Source organism: Aythya fuligula, chromosome 16, assembly GCF_009819795.1.
Source record: "Aythya fuligula isolate bAytFul2 chromosome 16, bAytFul2.pri, whole genome shotgun sequence".
NCBI classification, from domain to species: domain Eukaryota; kingdom Metazoa; phylum Chordata; class Aves; order Anseriformes; family Anatidae; genus Aythya; species Aythya fuligula.
The window spans coordinates 14,512,368-14,530,766 of record NC_045574.1 but is presented as its reverse complement, the minus strand read 5'-3'; the positions used below and the strand labels follow the sequence as shown (position 1 = coordinate 14,530,766).

Here is an 18,399-nt window from a genome sequence, read left to right as displayed (position 1 = left end):
TGGGGCTGGGGGGAGATGGTCCTGAGCCCCCTTGAAGGATTGGGATTGGGGTTGGGGGGGAGCTGTGGGGATTGGGGTAGGTTTGGGTCTTGGGTTGGGATGGGGTTTGGGAGCTGTCGGGACGCGGTTGGTGTTGGTCTGCCCAGAACGGGGCTCGGAGCAGTGGGGTTAGGGATTAGGATGGGGCTGGTCCGGCCCTAAAGGGGCTCAGAGCGGGTCAGGATGGGAGTAGGGTCAGGATGGGAGCTGGAGCTGGTAGGGATGGAGGTCAGAGCTGGTGGGGAAGGGGCTGGTCTGGCCGGGAGGGCGTGGAAGCGCTCGGGAGGGCTGGGCCGGGGCTTGGACGTGGGGACGGCTGCGTGGCTGGTCCCAAAAGTGTCACTGGTCCCGAGGTGCAGGGTGGCTGCTCTGCAGGCACGGGGTCGTGGCAGGATCCCTTTGGAGAGGAAGGTTTTAGGGGACAGGGATGGGGACAGCCTGGCTGAGAGGACCTGGGGACCCCAGCGCCTTGGAACTGGGGTGGCCGAGCCTCGCGCGGTGCCACCGGGAGCTGCTCTATCTCTGGAGGTGATTTCCCTTATCTGCCGGTGTTTGCAGGAGGATTAGAGCCGGGGAAGGGATTAGCTTTCCTTGCCAGGTGGCTGCAGCCCCGTGGCCGTGCTCCCCAGCTCCTTTTTCCCTGCCAGCCCCAGGGGACGAACCCGACCCCAAATCCAGAGCAGCCAGCGCCGTGCCCAACCCGGCCCTCCTGCTGCGGGCACGGGGGTGAGGGGAGCTGGGCTGACCCCAAATCAGCCGCACACCTCATTTTCCCCCATCCTGGGACCTTCCCCCATCCTGCAGGAGGGGAGCAGAGCACGGATTTGGGTTCCTGGGCTTTATCTCCCCTTTATCTCCAGCCCCCCTGCTCTTTATGGGGGCAGTGGAAGCGCCCACGGCACCCTCCTGCCTCCTGCCCCGGTGCCTCTCCGAGCTTTTCAGCTGCTTGCTGAGCTTCCTCCCGTGCTGGGGGCTGAGATCCCGGTGCCATCAGCTGCCTGGAAATGCTGCCGAGGGTGTGCTTGCTCCTGGAATTCGGTCCCAGTTGTTCAACAAAGCGCTGCGGGGAACTCGGCTTCCCTGGCTCGGTGCTCTGAGCAAAGCTGCGTGGCCACGGGCTTCCCGAGAGCAACCCTTAGACTTTGGACGGGGTGTCCCCTTCTCCTTCGTGTCCCCGAGGAGTTCTGTGCTGAATCACCCCTCGGCCAGCTTTGCTTTTGCTCTTCCCCAGCCCTGGGGATGGAGCCCAGCGCCAGAATCCTGCGAGGTGGGCACGGGTTGGGAGCGCTGGAGGACTCCCAGTGGGATTTGCACCACTTCCATGGGGATTTGCTTGTTTTCTTGTGCCTGTGCCTGCTCCAAGGTGATGCCCCCGGGTTCACAGCCTGGCATGGTGCTGGGTTTGCTGCAGGGTGTTGATACTCCCGTCCTGCTGAGCCTCAGGAGCAGGAGGGTGGGGAGAGGTTTCCTCGCCCTTTGGAGCCAGAACCAGCCTTTAATTGAGCAGGGAGCAGACGCAGGTTTTGCAAACAAACCCCCAGGCTCCCACCACAGGGCAGGACGGGTGGCATCTGCCTGGCCTTGGGCTTCAGCGAGGGGAATATCTGGTGCTCCTGAGCCAAAAGCCAAGCCCAAGAGCCAGATATTTGGGATGGCAACAAACCCACCCAGGTGTGAGCTGCGCCTTGGGGCGGAGAGCTCAGAGATCCAGAAAGGAGAAAGGGGAGCAAAGCCCTAACCCAGAGATGAAATCCCTCCCGTGGCTGGAAGCTGTGAAACCAGCAGCCACCAGCCCTTGCCACCAGCTTTTTCCTTCCCGTGCGCACTCCGGCCGCGCACAGCAGCTGCTTTTGGAGGGTGCTGAGCTGCTTGCTGCCTGCCCAGACCTGATGCTTGGAGTTGAGGGGGGAAAAGGTGGAGGGAGTTGGACTTCCACGGCCAACAGGAGCTGATAGAAACGCCCGGTGCCAGCCTGGAGCCCAGCACCGTGCCATCTCGCAGCGGTGTGCCGGGGAGGAGAGCTGCTGGGCTTCTTTCCCGGCAGCTGCAGCGTGCGTGGGGCTTCCCATCCTCTTCCCCTCCTCACCCCGCTGCCGGGTGCTCAAATATCCCCGCTCCCGGTCACCTGAGGCTGCTCTGGCTCCTCTCCAAAGCGCCTGAACTCAGCCCTCGGAGAGGGTCCGGGCACCCCCGCCCAGCGCTGCCAAGCTCGGATGTCAGCTTTGGGGTTTTCCCTGCTCCGCCGGGGCTGCCGGGAAGCTTTGGGGTTGGGAGGCTGCGGGGCCGTGTGGGGGCTTGGAGAAATGCTGAGCGGCTGTCCAGGGGCAGGACGGCCACATCCTTGCCTTGGGGTTTGTGGAATTGCAGGGGGCACCTTCCCAACCTTCCCAAAGGGGGCCTGAAGCTTGGAGCTGTGTTGGGGAAGCGGGCGGCTGCGCGCCCCCTGCCCCTCTCCAAAGGGCAGAGCGGGTCTCGGGCAGCTCCCTTTGATCTTCGGTGCTCGACAGCCTGGATTTGGGGAGCTGGGGAGAGCCCCCGAGGTCCCCACTGGGGGGGTGCCACCCCCAGGACCCAGCTGCTCCCCCTCCTGCTGCATCCCCAGGGGCAGCTCCGCCTGATGCCCGTGGCGAGGAGCTGAAAGCAGATCCCTGACCCTCCCTGCATCCCCTTTTGTGTCCCATCCCCGGCTGACGCTGAGCCCTTTCCCTGCACAGATTCTCCCCAGGGCCCTTTCCTGCGCTGTGCTGCTGCTCCTGCTCCTCGCCGTGCTGGGCCGGGGCAAGAGGTGCAGCATCGCCAGGATCCTGCGGCAGTACCGCGCCGTCATCTTCCACGAGATCCAGAACCTGGTGAGCAAGAAGGGTGCTGGCGGGCTGCTTTAGGCTGCCCGACGGCTCTCCTTGCTTTCTCTCCCTCGTTATTTTATTTTATTTCTGCAGAAAAACCTGAGCGGCTCGGCGGAGAGGAGCAGCCGGGCAGGGCTGGCTTGCCGCTCGGACAAGGTGAGCACCCGGGGCTGGGGATTTGTGCCACCTGAGCCCCCCCAAGGAGCTGTCGAGCCCTCTCCCCGCTCGGGGCTGCTCTCCCCTTTCTCTTTTTCCCCCCCCCCCCAAAGGACCAGAAGATCCTGCTGGCCATCTACAACATCAGCATGTCCCTGCGGGACGTGGCGGGCGGCACCCTGCGTGGCCCCGAGGAGGTGGCGGTGTGGAAGGTGGCCAGGAACACCGAGTTCGTGCTGAGGGAGAACTGCAGGAGAATCGGCAAGGTGGGAGCCCTGCCCCTTCCCAGTCTCCCCAGTAGCTCCCAGTTTCCTGGCCGTGCGCTGGGAGCCGTGGCGAGAGTCGTTCTGCTCCCCTTGCCCAGTTGCTCCTGGGCCAGAACTGGGATTTATCCCCAGGGCACCAGTCTGGGTGTCCCCAGGGCTCCGCTGGGGAATTGCTGGGGAAACCCCAGCCTGGAGGCTCTCCTGCCCAGACAACTCATTAACCGGGCAACTCATTAACCAATTAAGCAGTGGGGAAACCCCCGGGGTGGCACTGGTGAGACTGGGGGCATCTCCCTGCCATGGTGGGGAAACCACCTGGGGTTAACCCTTCCTGGCTGCGGGCTGGGGGGGGCTGGAAAACCACTTCTGCCCCACACGTGGACGTGCCATGGGGTGTCTGGGGTGGGTGCTGCAGGCTGGGGGGGGGTCCCCAAATCTCCTGCAGCCCCGGGGACCCCACCTGCCCATAGGGCACTTCCTCGCTGCGGGTGGTTTGGGCAGCCTGCAGCTCCAACCCCGATGCGCACGGGGTCTGCGCCCTCCCCTGGGGCTCAGCATTTTGGGGTTGACTCCCTGCTGGGGCTATTTCTCACCCCTTCGGCACCCCGACAGCAGAGCCCACCCCGCGCCCCGGCGCAGCCCCGCGGGAGGAGGAAGCAGCTGAAGGAGATCTCCAGGAGGGCGCAGAGGCTGGCGACGTGCTGGGAGAAGCTCTACGCCCTGCACGGCCCCCGCCGGGGCTCCTAGGGGTCCCCTCACCTCCTCCCCGCTCCGCTTTCGTGGCTGACGCCGCCTGGTTTTTGGGACCTGGGGGAAATTCAACCCCGAAGTCAGCCACAGAGGTACCAGGGGGTGCCCGGATTTAATTCGTCCTCTTGTTTCGAGTGGTACCCCCGGGACTGGCCCCGGTGCACGGGGTGGGGGCTGGAGGGGGGCTGCAGCCGCCAGCTGGACAGCCCCGAGCTGGGGGAAGAAGAAGGGGAAGCCCAGAAAAAAAAAAGAGAAGAGAGAGACCCTGATTTCTGTGATGCTCCTGCCCCTGCATCACCTGCTGCTTTTTTTTTGGGGGGGGGACAATGGCTCTTTTGTGGTTTTTTTGGACCGAAAAAGGACAAACGGGGCCATGGGGCTGAGGTTTCTGCTGGCACTGGACTTCTACGCACCCATGGGTGCCCGTGGGGTGCCTGCAGGGTGCCGGGGTGAGCTGCTGCCCTGAAAACACTGACCCCCCCCCCCCCCCCAGGACTGCTCAGAGCCTCGCTGCAGCCCTGGCTGCTTGGAGCAGCGGGGCTGGGGGGGGGGGAGCCAAAAATAAATCCCCTCCTTCCCTCGCAGCCTCCTTGGCTGCTTTCTCTGCTGCCTTGCCTTGTTTTTGGGGGTCTCACAGTGCTCCTGGGGGACCCTTTGGGGTCCCATCCTGCCCCCCCTTTTTTCGGTGGGGGTGCTCGGTGCTGTGCGCCCTGCCTCAGTTTCCCCATCCCCGCTCCCGGCTGCGGCGCGGACACGAGGTGGCAGCAGCGGGCTAAAAAAAAACATTCCCCGGCCCCAAAACGCTTTGGGTTCCCCCCCCCCTTTGTGTCCCTTTCCCTCTGTGTCCCCCCCAATCCCCGGGGCTGCGGGTGGCCCGGCCGGGGGGGTCCCCTCCGTGCGCACGGCAGGGGCTGGGGGCGCTTTGCTGGGGGCTTCGCGGGGGCTGCAGGCGGTTCTGTGCCACGGGGGGAGGGAAAATTGGGGAGAGAAAAGGGGATTTGGGGGCTGTGCCCCCCTCCCTGCCTATGGGGTTGGAGCGGAGCCGGGGGGCTGCGTGGCTGGGGGGTGGGAGAGGGGTCCCTGGGCACGCTGCTGGCCCCGGTTTAATGGGAAGGGAGCAGGGTTTTTGCTTCGGGGGCACAAATCGGGCCTTGCTTTTTGGGGGTGGCGCTGGGTGGCGAGCAGGATCCGGCCCTGGGAGATGCTGTCCCAGCCTGGCAGGAGACAGGGTGACGCCAAGCCCTGCTTGTCCCCCGGTGCCACGCTCCTCCCCGGCCCGGTGCTGGCCTGGGCCCCTTCCTCCCAGCCCCATCCTCCTCCTCCTCGGGTGGTCCCCGGGGGGCTCGGGGAAGGGACTCCCGCAGAGCCCCCCAGCTCGCTGCGCCCAGGCCCTGCCTTGTTTTGCTCGTGCCCTTTTTGCTGCCTCCCTGGGCGGCTTTGCGCTGGGATTTTCTTTTTTTTTTTTTCTTTTTTTCTTTTTTTCCCCTCTTATTCCCCCCCCTTTCCTTGTTTTCCTAAACAAAAGATCAAATGCGGACAGTGGTTTTAATCAGGTTGAAGAGAGGAAAGAGGATAAATAACGATAATAATTAAAAAAAAAAACAAAAACCAACACAACCCAACCGCCCCCACGCGTAACGACACCCCGCCAACCCTCCCAAAATAACCCTGCGCCCCCTGCTCCGCGCGGGTGCCCACCAGCGTGACGCAGACCCCCCGAACGAGCAATTTTCCTGTTTTTTCTTCCTTTTTTTTTTTGGATGATGGGTTGCAGCCGGGGCTGGGACCACTTTTTTTTATTTCTCCCCAAGGATGGGGTTGGGGGTCCCGCTGGGGGCGTTGCTGCCGCCCTGGCCGTGCTGTGCAAACAGGACCGTGTCTCGGGTGATTCACTGCCATTTCTGCATCAAGGCTGGAGAAAAGAGACCCCCCCCGATCCCTCAGCACATTCCCAGATAAAACAGAGCCGTAACCAGCCCCTTTCCTAGCAGCGAGGAGCTGGAAATCACCCCCGGGGGTACCCGGACCCTGCTGCAGGGGATGGGTGCAGCTGCTCCGGCTGCTTGTGCAGGATGGGAAAAGGGATTTGTGCCCGGTGCTGGTGGTTTTGCAGCATTTTCCTGGTTTGGGGTGGTGGCAGGAGGTGAGCTGTGGTGCCCGTGGCCGTGGCAGCACACGCAGGGGGTGTTTTGTTGGGGTGTTTGTGAGCTTGCCGCGCTCTCCGGTGGCTGGGGGGGGGGGGGGAGAGGGAGCCCGGTGCGGCGGCAGGAATGAGTGCATGGAAAGGAAGGAAAGAGTGAAGGAAGAGGCTAAAGGGAGGGAGGGGAAAAGCGAGGTCGAAGCTTCGGTGGAATCACAGCAAAACAGCCGGAAAAAGGAAACGGGCCTGAAAAGTCAAATAAAAATAGCAGCGAGGCAAACCCAAGTGTGCAGCACATGGGAGTGAGCGCATTTCCTTCGAGGGCAGCGCCACACGCTCCCGGCTGCTCCGGGGGGGCTGCTCTGATGTGGCTCCAGCAGCCGCCACCGAGCTGCCTCCCTCCTTTCCTCCTTCCCTCCCTCCTTCCCTCTTTCCCTCCGGCCTCCGCGGCCGCCCCGCGCGGTGCCAGGCGCTGGGCATCCCGTGGGCACCTCGCCAGCTCCCACCTCGCTCCGGGCAGGCGGGCGCACGGCGAGGAGCCCGGAACACATCCCCACATCCCCACAGCACCCCAGGATGCAAGATAAGGGTGCTGCACCCCACTTTTGGGGGGCTGCGCCTCGTGCCGTGCGCGTTTTGCTGCGTCCTCGCGCGCGCGCGTGCCGCGCTCCCACCCGCCGTGCCGCAGGTGTGTGCGTGCCCGGGGCTGCTGGCTCTGATCGCCTTGCCAGATGCGTCCGACAGCCCCACAAACAGCGCGGCCACGGCTTCCTCCCCTCGCCTCTTGTTTTGCAATCAGCGCCCGGGGGATCGGGGTCAGGGCCGCGGGGACGGGGTGCTCCTCGAGCCCGGAGCGCAGCGCGCTGCAGCACGGACCTGGCCGCGGGCTGAGCTGGGAGAGGGGACAAAAAAACAAGAACACACAGAAAAAAAAACACAAAAAACAGCATCACCCAGGACAAGGGGGAAAAAACAAACCAGCATCACCCAGGACGGTGGCTGTCGTGCTCCTGCGGAGCCGATGAGGGGGGCGCTTTTCGCCCCTGCCCCTTCGCAGTGCCACGTCCCAGCGAAACGCGGCTGTCCCTGGGATGGAGCAGAGCTCTCCTCGTCCTAGCACCAGCAGCCACCTCGCTGGCGATCGGGAAACCCGCGCCCTGCTTCGGTCCTCGTCTGCGTTATGACCCAATCTGGGGTTTGGGGGGGTCGAGGCTGGGGGTGCCGGCCCCTCGCAGCCCCCGAGCGCGGGCACAGAGCGAGCGCTGGGGGCACTGGCACACGCAGGCTGTGTCTGAGTGAGAAGAAGAGCGTTTTGTTCTCTCCCATCTCCCTGCAGCATCGTAAAGCTGTTGAAAGCCCAGATTTACGGTGTGATAAACGCTAGGGGCTCTGGTTAATATTTTACTGCTCCATCCTTTGGAGAGCGGCTGTTTTGGAGGAGCAGGGAGAGCTGGGCTCGGGGCGGCACACCCAGCGGCATCTCTGCCCGGCTCCAGCTGGAGGACAGCCGGTCCCGGGGGACGGGGACAGTTGGGAATGGGGCCGCACGGAGCCGTGCCACGGCCCAGGTGGGTCCTGGCTCCCCTGGCCGTGAGATGCCAGGATCCTGAGCCCAGGTCCTGCACGGAGGCTGCGGGCTGGAGGTGCGGGCCGTGCGGTGCTGTGACGAGCAGAGCCCCGGCGAGCCCTCGAGGGAGCAGCGTGCTGGAAACACTGACAAATATCACCGGGGTCCCGCAGCGGGGAAGGGCAGCTCCCCCCCCCTCCAAGCCCCAGCTTCCCAGCCTCTTGCTGGTTTCGGAGGCATCTGCCGACCAGATTGTGCCACTGCGTGCCCGTGCGAGGACGTGCCACCAAGCAGCGGGGTGTGCCCGGGCCCAGCTCCGGATGCTCCCCTCCTTGTGCCCCCCAGCCCGTGGCCCCACTGCCAGCTCCCCGGCACGCTGCTACAGCCCCATGGGTGCCGGGGCCGTGCTGCTGGAGCAGCGCCCGCGGTGCTGGGTGGCTCTGCAGGAGGCTGAATCCTCGCAGGGAAGGGTTGGGTGATGCTGGGAAGCAGCTCAGGGCTGGGGGCATCCCGGGGGGAGCCTTGGCGAGGGGGCTGGGTGGCCCAAAGCACGCAAAACCCTGAGTATGGAGAGGAGAAGGGGGGCTCTGCACCACCGTGCACGCATGGGAGAGGGGTCTGCAGCCTCGGGGCCGGGTGTGCGTGCGCACAGCTCCGTGTGCCGGCACAATTCCTCCCCATGGCAGCTCCCCGAGGGTGCCTGCACCCTCCTCGATGCCCTGATGGAGCCGGAGCCACGCGGTGCAGCCAGCAGGCCCCAGAACACTAGGAAGAGAGCAGCACCAGCATACCGGGCTCAGCAGGAGCCCTGTCTCACCCCAAAACAAGCAGCAGCCCACCCGGGCCCCCGTGGCACCGTGGCTCTGCAGGACGGCGCTGGCTCCGGCGGCTCTCGACGCCCAGCGGGAGCCGGATGGGGGGCGAGGGGCCCGGCTGCCCCCTTCTCCCCTCCGTGCCCTCGCCACGGGCACCTCCACGGGGCCGGCGATGCCGGTGGGATGCCGGTGGGATGCCGTGGTTGGGCTCGGGGCCTCGCTGCCTCCCGCCGCCCCCCGGCCCCGCTGCTCGGCCCGCGGCACCCTCCGCCGGGGCCCATTGTTCTGCCGCGCCGGGCTGCGGGGCAGGATTCCTTTGTCAGAGCTGAACAATATTTTATTCTAACAATTAACCAAACACGCCCGGGCTCCCGAGCCTGTTTGTGATTATTGGAGGACGAATTCCCCAGCCTCGCTCTTGGTGTCGGCTCCGCCTGGGGCCGCGCCAGGCAGAGGGGATCCAGCCCCGCCGAGCCCGGCTCCGTGCGCGAGGGCCACCGTGCCCACAGCCCCCGTCCCCGCAGCGGGTGGCGGGGGGCTTTTGGGCCCCCTCGGCCCTCTCAGGAGCCCCTGAGCATCTCCAGCGTTGTCTGTGTGGCAGTGGAGCAGGGGCGCGGTGACTCACGGAGCCGGGGGGCTCTGAATCACGGCGCTCTCCGGGCAGGATGTGGCCCCGCGCTTGCGGCTTGGTGCCTGTGAGCCTCTGGTTTTGTCCTCAGTGGGGTGGCAGCAGCTCGTTCCCTGCCACGTGGGACGGGGCTGCTGCTTTTCCTCGGGGTCCCCAAACTCCTCTGGCCCCCTCGCTGCCTTCCTGCTCTCCCAGTCCTGGTTTTGGGGCAGGGAAAGGTGCTGTGGGGTGTGGGTTCTCCGTGTGTCCTGGCTCTCTGAGCCCCTCTCCATGCTCAGGCCTCATTGTGGTGAAGAAGGGAGGTTTCTGCAGCAATTCGCCACGTAGTCCTGGCAGAGGTTAGATTGTCCAGTGCAGCACAGGTGATAAAATCTCTTAAAAAGTCCCTTGCTTGTGGTCATTTCCTCTCCACCCCGTTGCTGTTCCTAGCCAGGAGCGACGCGGCGGAGGAGCCCCAGGCAGCAGGGGGATGTTTGCCATCCCAGGCCAGCACCCAGGGGCGAGCCATCCGGGGAGATAAACCCTGAGAATGTTTTTTCTGTGGCTGTGGAGACGGACGGTCAGCTCCTGGGGTTTCCAGGCGCGGAGGAAGGGATCTGCAGCCTCGGGGTGGGAGGATATTGAAGGGGCGCACGCTGCAGCACTGCCTTGGCGCTGAGTGTTTGGCACGAGAGGGCACCCAGTGCCTAAACCTGCTCCTTCAGGGCCACCTCCTCGGCTGTGTCCCCCATCCCTGGGCTCTCAGCCTGCTCCTGGATCCTGAAATTCAGCGAGTCCTCGAAGCACAGCGGCTCGGGCGGCGGGGCCAGGCAGGGCAGGCGCAACACGGCACCGGTGAGCATCCCGCTGAGCAGCGAGCCTCCAAGGGCCACAGCCAGCCCTGCCACTTGCCACAGCGCCTGCCTGCCACCACCGCAGCCCCACGGATCCCCCGCCACCCCGCTGCCATCGACGTGGGACAGCTGGCACCTCTTGGTGTCCTCGGAGGCCACCAGGACGGCCACGGCGCTCGCCACCGCGCCGAGGATGCCCGGCAAGCCGTGGAGGTTGTGGATGCCGCACTGGTCGTGCAGCGCCAGCCTCCTCGCCAGGAACGGGGTGAGGAATCGGAAACCGAGCAGGCAGACGAGCGAGGAGAGGCTGCCCAGGGCCAGGGAGGCCGCCGGTGTGATGGGCACGTCGGCCAGAGCACCGATGGCCACCCCTCCGGCCAGGCTGCCGTTCTGCAGGTGGCCCGGGCTGAGCTTGCCGCCGCTCTCCAGCAGGCTGGAGGCCACCACGGTGGTGACAGCGCCGGCGCTGAGGGCTAGGAAAGTGTTCAGGATGGCCCGGTGCTGGGCATCACCAAGTTGGCACGGGGCAGCCACGAAGCTGGGCCAGAAAACCCAGAGGATGAGCGTCCCCACCAAGGCCAGGAGGTCGGATCGGGGCGTCGGGGTCTCCTTGGGATGCGCCGGCCGCCTCTCCGTCCCGAACAGAGCCTTGGACACGCCGAGGCCGAAATAGCAGGCGAAGACGTGGATGGTGATGGTGCCCCCCACGTCGCGGACGCCCAGCTGGGTGATGACGAGCCACTCGCTCGCGAGGTAGACGGGGACCTCGCAGAAAGCCACGGCGAGGAGCTGGCAGGGGCTCGTCCTGCCCAGGACGGCCCCGACCGAGATGAGGACGGTGACGGCGGCGAACTCGGCGGCGAGGACGTCGTGGAGGCCCAGGCGGAGCCGGCCGTGGCGCACGCCCTGCAGCAGCAGCGCCCACTGCGTGGAGACGTTGAGCAGGAGGAAATTGTGGGCGAGGGCGCTGAGCCCGTAGCGGGGCAGGAAGGCCAGCAGGAGCCCCAGCCCCACCGCCAGCATCACCTGGATGTCCTGGAAGAGGGGGAAGAGGCTGGGGAGGTGCTCAGCAGCCCGGGTGCCATCCTCTGCCTGCGTGGCCGCGGCCGAGGGCTCGTCGTAGGTGGCGAAGAGGGCGAAGAAAAGCAGCAGGGCGCCCTGGAAGAGCCCCAGGGAGAGGGGCAGGAGGCGGCGGGCGCTGGCGGGGGGCGGTGTGGCCATCCTCGGATGTGGCAGGAGGGGACGGTGACTGCGGTGCCGCGGTGCAGGGGGTGGCACAGGAGGGGACGGTGACCACGGGGCAGGGGACGGCAGCCCGGCCGCGCCGGGAGAGCTCACTGGGTGAGCCGTGCTCTGCTGCTATCTCAGGGGTTTTATGGCCAGGGTTAATTTTTAACCGAGGAAGAGGGCTGATGTGCCACAAGGAGAGACTTTTATCCCCCCCCTTCTCTCCTCCTTCAAAGCAATGCTCAGACGTCGCCTGTGCGCTCTTGCTTGGCCACCATAAAAAACGGGCGCGAGGCTTTTAGGAGTTTGAAAAGAGAGAGGAAAAGAGGAAAAGCCTGCTGGGGGGCGGCGGAGGAGCCCATGGGGCCGACAGCAGGACTGGAAATGAGGGGGGCACCGCGGCGTGCGCCCACTTCCCCCCCTCTCCAGCCCCTGCGCCCACAACGGGACCTCTCCAAACCCCACAGCCACGGCTTGGAGCTGTGCAGAGCCCCCGGGGATGGGGCCGGGGAGGGTCCCACGGGTGCTCGGTGCCATAGCAGGGGTGGGGGCCCACTCGGGCGCGCTGCAGGAGGCGGGTGAGCTCTGCCAAGGCTCCCGCGCTGCCTCCGGCCGGCCGGGGACGGCTCCCGGCCCATCGCAACCCAAGGCAGCGCCATGCGTGGCTTGGGGATGATGTGCGCTCTGCTCGGCAACTGCCCGGCCTCCGCAAAGCCCCATAAAGCTCCGAAATCAGGCCGAAAAGATCATTTTCTCACAGGTTTGTGTTGGCTTGAATGGCTGGAAATTCATTAACAATTAGCGCGCGAGAAAAACAAAGCCCAGAGCAGCCAAGCAGCTACCCCGAAGTTTCTGGGTTGCTGTTTAATGTGACATTTTGCCAGTGAATGTCTGGAAAAAAAATATGAGAACCACAAGAACAAAAGGCAGAAGGGTTGGTAAATATTTGTTCCAGAGAGAAGATATTTTTGTGCTGTCCCTGATCTCAACACCCCTGCCGCGGGCGCTGGCTCCACGCCGCTCTTCGTCATTGTTACTGGAGGATGAGGCAGGCGAGGGCGCAAAATGGGAAACAATTGTTGAATAATCTGCGCGAGGCTCCTTTGCCAAACCCTCCCCTGCCATTTTTCAACAGCAAGATGCTGGAAATCAGGGCAACGTATAGGAGGAGGAGGTGCTTTGAAGGAAGCGCCGCCGGGCCTTGCGTTGGGGTTGCATCGTGCCGAGCCGCCTCTCTCCATAAAGAGGGGCAAAGAAAAACCCTGAAGGGTTTTTTTTTGGGGTGGGACCTGGGGATGCTTCATCAAGCAGAGGCCTCCGTGCTTGTCCCTGCCATGTGGGCAGAGCAGGAGAATGCCACCACGGGGACCCTAGGGACACATGGGGCTGGGGTCCCCATTGGGCTCGCTCCGGTGTCCCCAAATGCCGGTGGGGGACGCGGTGGGGCCGGGAAGCACAGCGGGATGCTCTCGCCCACCTCCCCCCCAGCAAACACGGGCTGAGCTCCCACCCCACAGCCCCATCCTGCTCTGGTGGGCCACAGGGGATGCCTCATCCTCCCCCACCCCCTGCTGATGCAAAAAGGGGAAAGAAAGGCAATTTCAGCACTGCTGACCCCATTGCATTACATCCCGGGTGTGTGCCGTACCCATCGCATGCCACATCAGCCCTCCAGCGGGATTTTTCAATGGGATGGCTCGACACAGAGAAAAGCTCGACCCAGAGAAAAGCTCGTTAGCTCCTCGTGTTTAAGATAAATCCTGGTCCCTGGCTGGAGCTGCTGGCCGTGGTGGCGCGGTGGCCTCGGCTCGCTGCTGCCCGCTGCCCCTAGCCAGGAACTGTGGGGTTTGGTGTGGGGTTTCCAATGGAAGCACCTTGGTTCAGGTCTTTTTTTTGGGGGCAGGGCTGAATAAAACACTGATGGGAAAAGCTGCACAGAAGGAAAGCGGGGTTTGAACGGGTATTTAGAAAGGGGAGAGTTGTAAAGGTTTGGGAATCGCAGCAAAGAGCCTTCTGGGAGGGGTGTGCTGCAGGAAAAAACCATCTCCAGAGCATCTTAGTGCTGCCGAAGCACCACGGTGCGTGGAGATGTGGGGAGATTTGAGAGGAAAAGCCCTTCTGGATCCAGCCGGTGCCCGTGGCAAGGTTTGGAGATGCGGGGTTGGCACGGGCGGCTGTGCCGGGTCCATAAACACCGTGTGGGTGCACCCGGGGAACACGGCACGGGGTCAGGCTGCCGGGCTGCGTGCCCGGAGCTGGTTGGGGAGGTGACAGCTCCTTATCTCCATCTGCGGCTGATAGGGAACTGCAGGCTCAGCGGGGTGGAGCTGGCAGGCGCTGGAGCCGGTGCCCGCCCTGGGGCCAGTGGGTCAGGGTGCTGCGCCCTTGGGTGCGTGCCCTTTTCCTCCTGGAAACCTTACCCCGGCGGCGTCTGGGGATTTGGGATGTGCACGTGGGTTCCCAGAGGGGCAAAAACCAAGGGCAGCCACCAAGAAGCTCCTTTGCCGAGCCGTTTGGTACCCCAGCACCTCTGTTGGCAGGCGGGATGTTCTTTTTAGCCTTCCAAAAGCAGATGAGGGCGAAGAGCAGCGCTGCCCGGCTGCCCCCCCCCCCGGGCCAAGGACCCCAGCGCACGGAGCGAGGGACCCCGGCGGGGTGCAGGTTAAAGAATAACCTTTATGGCCCCCATAAAGGAAGGTCGAAGTTCCAGGAGGTCAGCGGGGAAGGCGAAAGTCCCCCTGCCCCACGGCACCCCTGGCCCCAAAGAGCAAAGGGGGGGGGAAATGATTAACTTGGGGGAACTGGGTGCGCCCGTGGGATGGGGTGGGGAAAGTTTGGTCCCTCCAGGAACCCTCCGCGGGCACCGGGGAGTTTTTTTTTTCTTCGGCACCAAAGGAGCAGGGCCTGGGGACGGAGGAAGCATCTGGAGAGGGCCGGGGCGGCGGGGAGGGGACCATTGAATTCCACCCCCCACGTCCCCCTTTCACTGTGTGGGCAGTTGTTTTATGGCAGGAGGGCTGGGGAACCATTTTAGCATGATCCACGCTGAGACTGCTCGAGGAGTTCCCTGCTGAGGGCTGGATACAAAGAAAAGCTGAATTAACTGCGGGTCATATAAGGCAACAGGATCTGACAGATCCGAGCCAATATATGCTGGCAACAGCCAGTCCATGGCACTGTGAGAAAACACTCCTGCAAATTTAACAAATCCCTATGGTCTAGAAAGTCATGTACAAGAAATTACTAATGAAGGGATCTAGTCATATCTGGATTTCCAGACGTTGGTCATACTCCCACCGCATTTTGCAGGCCATATAAGTACATGGATCTGAATCCAGGGCGCTGGAGACCAGGAGAGGATTGTTCCGACCGTCTTGCCTGACCCTCCTGCGTCACACCGCGTCCTGCGCCCGAGCCCAGCGCTGCCGGCGAGGCTCAGCCGGGAGGGGATGCTCAGCCCAGCCGTGCCGTGCCGTGCCGGGCGGTGGCGGCCGGATCCTGCAGCTGCCTGGAGGAGCCCCAAGGGGTTGGGAACCTTGATGGTAGCGGGGAGGTTGGGATCGGGTCCCCTCCTGCCCCGTGGTGATGCTCCGGTGCCCGGGGATGGGTGCTGGGGACCTCTCTGCGCGGGCAGGAGGGAGAGGGGGCTCCGGCTTCATCTCCACGGGGCTGCCAGAGGATTCCCAGCCGAGGCACAGCACGGAGGGGAAGAGCTGCTGGTCCCCCCTTATTTCCCAAATTGTTGTCAGCCCTCTCCCCACGGGCACCCCGAAAGCCCCGTTCCCTAAAAACCTTTGCCACCCAGCTCCCCGCTCCCTCCCCATCCATCCCCGAGCCCCCGTAGCTCCTCCACAAGCACACAAACACACGCCTGTTTTCTAACCCGTCCCTTTTATTATATTTCCCCCCCCCCCCTCTTCTCAATTCCATCCCGGCGATGCCGCCGGCGGCCGCGAGCCGTTAAAAAGCCCCCGGATGGTTCTGACCCACGGAGCCCCGGCGCTCGCGGGGCGGCTGCCGGAGCCGGGCAGGTGGCCAGTTCCCCCCCCAAAAAAACAAAAAAACCTCCCCCTTCCTTGAACCCCTGGCGAGTGGGGGCTCTGCCCGGGGACAAAAAGGCACAGACGTCACACCCGCATCACGCGGCCCGAGTGGCCTTCTCCATCTTGTTAGCACATTGTGTAACACAACATGTGGAGGCGCTGGGACCGCACACACATGCGCTCCCCAACAGCCCAACGAGGGGGGAAAAAATAAAAAAAAAAAGAAAAAGAAAAAGAGAGAGAGAGAGAGAAAGAAGAGAAAAAAAAAAAAAAAAAAGGAAGCAATTTAAGCTTTGAATCTTTCTCTTTAAAATGTTCTCATGGCTTCATTAGAATTTGCAGCCACAGAGGCTTTGAAGACCCTGGTATAAGGAGTGAAACATCTGGAAAAATTAGGATTAATGAAAACATAATTCCCAAGACTAAAGGAAAGATTAATCCTGCGTTACCACTTGTGTGTTCCACAGCTTTTCCCCAGCTCGTAACGCTGAACTTATTAAATCGCCTTGAGCTGAGTTTTCCTTTTTCTCTCTCCCTCCCCTATTGAGCCGAATGGAAGCGACTGATGCCAAATGTAACGATAACCAACTGTGCCGAGCAGCGCGTGTGCGAGCGCGCCGCCCGCCCCGCTCCACTCCGCTCCCAGGTGGGCGCCCGTGGCCGGCAACCGGGGGTCCCGGGGGGGGGGTCCGAGCCGAGGGGCCGGGGGGCTCGGAGAGGGGCGATGGGCGCTGCGCCCGGCTGGGCTGCACCTGCTCCGCTCCCCGCAGGATCGGGGCCGGCGTGCCGGCGAGACGAGGGGGGATGTTGGCAAGTTAAGGGCCGAATTTGGGGGTGAAAGACCCCGTTTCAAAAAGCTGGGCTCTCCCCCCGAGGTGCTGGTGCTGGGGGGGGGGCGTTTTTGCCAGGCTGGCTGCGGGAGGGCAGCGCCGTGCCGTGTAGCCCTGCGCCGTGCCGTGCCCGCGTTGGCACCGCCGCTCTCCGCTGCGGCACTGGCCGCGTTTTGTCGCCGCTGGGGCGAGGCTTTGAGCTCGGCGTTGAGCAATGCGAGCCCCGTGCCAGCTCGCTCCGTGGGCGCTGCTTCTCCGCGCGGGGCTCCTGCAAGCGCGGCCACCCCGCGGGGAGGCCCGGCCGCAGCAGGGCTGGGGCACGCTGCAGGGCACAGCCCCCACCACGTCGAACCCTGCTCGAGCCCCTGCAAAGTCCTTGGAAGGGTTGGCCATGATTTGGGGCTGCTCCGGAGCTCGGCTCAGTCGTGTTGGGGCTTTGCACGTGGAGGGACCGGCTGGGGAAGCTGCCCTTGGGTGGAAAACCCTTTGGCCCTATAAGATCCTGCAGCAAATTCCTATTTATTCAGGGTCCTAGTGTGATCTGCAGGCAGCAGGGAGGTGGTGGTGTTTCTGGGGGTCATGTCAAGGGTTCATCCCTCTTTGTGGGCCTGGGCACGGCACAGGAGCTCCCTGACATCAGCTGCCTGCTGCTCCAGGTCCCTTCTTTGTCGCCGCAAAGCCCGGCGAAGCAGACGCTAACTCGCGGAAAAAAAAAAAAAAAAAAGCCTGCGAGCAGGGTCAGTGCAGTTCTCTCCCCAAATTAAACACCAGTACATATGTCTATATAGTGGTGTTTATTTAGAATAATAAAAGGAGGCAGATTTCACTTCATTACGCCTTAATCCGTCCCACGTTTGGCGCGGGGGAAGGCCGGGCAGCGCGAGCCCCGCTCCGAGGCCAGCTGCTCCGCAGAGCCGCTCTGGCGAGCAGCTTGTGCAGCCCGTGAGGTAGCAGGAGCCGGCTACCAGCTGCTCTGCCTGGCTGCTGATAGCCCCCCGGGTGGCTCCACGGGGACGGGGATGCTCCAAGGGCTGAGCTGGCCCCAGGGGTTGGAGGAGCAGCGGGTGCTGGGAACGGTGTACGGGGCGCAGCGCGTCCTCTTTGGATGTCCCTGCTGGGGGTTTGGGTAGCACCTCGCCCTCTGGGTGCCCCCCAGGACCTCTGTTTGCCATCAGCTCGTGCTGGCAAGATGTGGTGGTCTTTGGGGGAGCCTGGCGGGGATGTGCATGCAGGGCTGCAGCCTCCACGGGCCATAGTTGCATTTGTGCCATGCGCGAGGGAAAAGGGCACGTCCGCCCCACGCACGGGGCGCAGGAGGGGGCAGCGCACTCTGACCCTATCCTACGGGGTCCTGGTGTAGGGAAAGGCTCCCAGGACAGACAGAACGGACAGGACTGGACAGGATGGACAGGATGGAGAGGACAGCCCATGGGATGCACGACAGATCAGTGCCCACACAGCATCCTCCCTGCAGCACCACGAGGGTGACAACCGGGGCTGCTTCGGGGCTCTGCTCCCTCCTTCCCACGCCGCCGCCTCGCTCGGCGCTCCCGGTTGTTTTGCAGAGAGGAAATCTGCAACCTTGCTCTTTTTTTTTTATTTTATTTTTTTCTGTTTTTCAGTGCATGTGTGCGATGGCGGGGCCCAGCTGGGGGTGGCGGCGGTGCCGGCGGGCGCCAGGTGCCGGCGGCGCGGGGCGGGAGGTGCCCGGCGCTGCGGGGACAATGCCGGCGGCGGCCCGCGGCGCTCGAGTCCGCATTGTGTGAGCGAGGAGGAGATGGATGAAGGTCACATCCTGCCCCCTCTTCCCATGCCCGGCACCAGGAAAAAGCTGCGCTTTGTAAATACGAAAATAAACAACAAACTCTTCCCCCCATTTACCACCTTTCCCCCCAACCCCTCCCCCAAAAATACACCACAACAACAGCCCCGGCGGTATCGGAGCCACCTGCTCGGGGAAGTGATTTTTCATATAGGCAGGAAGCGGGGGTCTAATTAAATCTCGGGTCAAGAGCATAAAGGGAGAAAGAAGTTTATTTACAAGCCCTCGAGCGCAGCCGGAGGGGCGGGAGGGGGCTGCAGGGGTGCACACACCTCTGGCTGCGCGTCGGAGTTTCGGCGTGCCGGGGAGGGAGCGGCGGTGTTTTGGCACCGCACGGGGGTGGCAGGGAGAGCCGGGCACCGAGGGTGGGCTGGGGGCAGAGAGGAGGAGGAGGAGGAGGGATGAAGGCAGCCGTGGGGACCCTCTGCCTGCTCCTC

The 18,399-nt window shown here is 63.8% G+C and overlaps 2 protein-coding genes across 2 annotated transcripts; one reads left to right on the top strand and one right to left on the bottom strand.

Moving 5' to 3' along the window:
• The first annotated feature begins 261 nt into the window (after positions 1-261).
• Positions 262-4,054, top strand: C16H20orf204 (chromosome 16 C20orf204 homolog). Its single transcript, XM_032198546.1, has 5 exons — positions 262-267; positions 2,754-2,888; positions 2,979-3,041; positions 3,155-3,307; positions 3,920-4,054. Exons 1-5 carry the CDS (start codon positions 262-264, stop codon positions 4,052-4,054), a joined length of 492 nt encoding a protein of 163 aa, XP_032054437.1.
• A 5,839-nt stretch (positions 4,055-9,893) lies between these two features.
• LOC116495829 (ammonium transporter Rh type B-like) lies at positions 9,894-11,261 on the bottom strand. Its single transcript, XM_032198545.1, has 2 exons — positions 10,200-11,261; positions 9,894-10,169 (listed from the first exon to the last, which is right to left on the bottom strand). Exons 1-2 carry the CDS (start codon positions 11,259-11,261, stop codon positions 9,894-9,896), a joined length of 1,338 nt encoding a protein of 445 aa, XP_032054436.1.
• Positions 11,262-18,399: the final 7,138 nt, after the last annotated feature.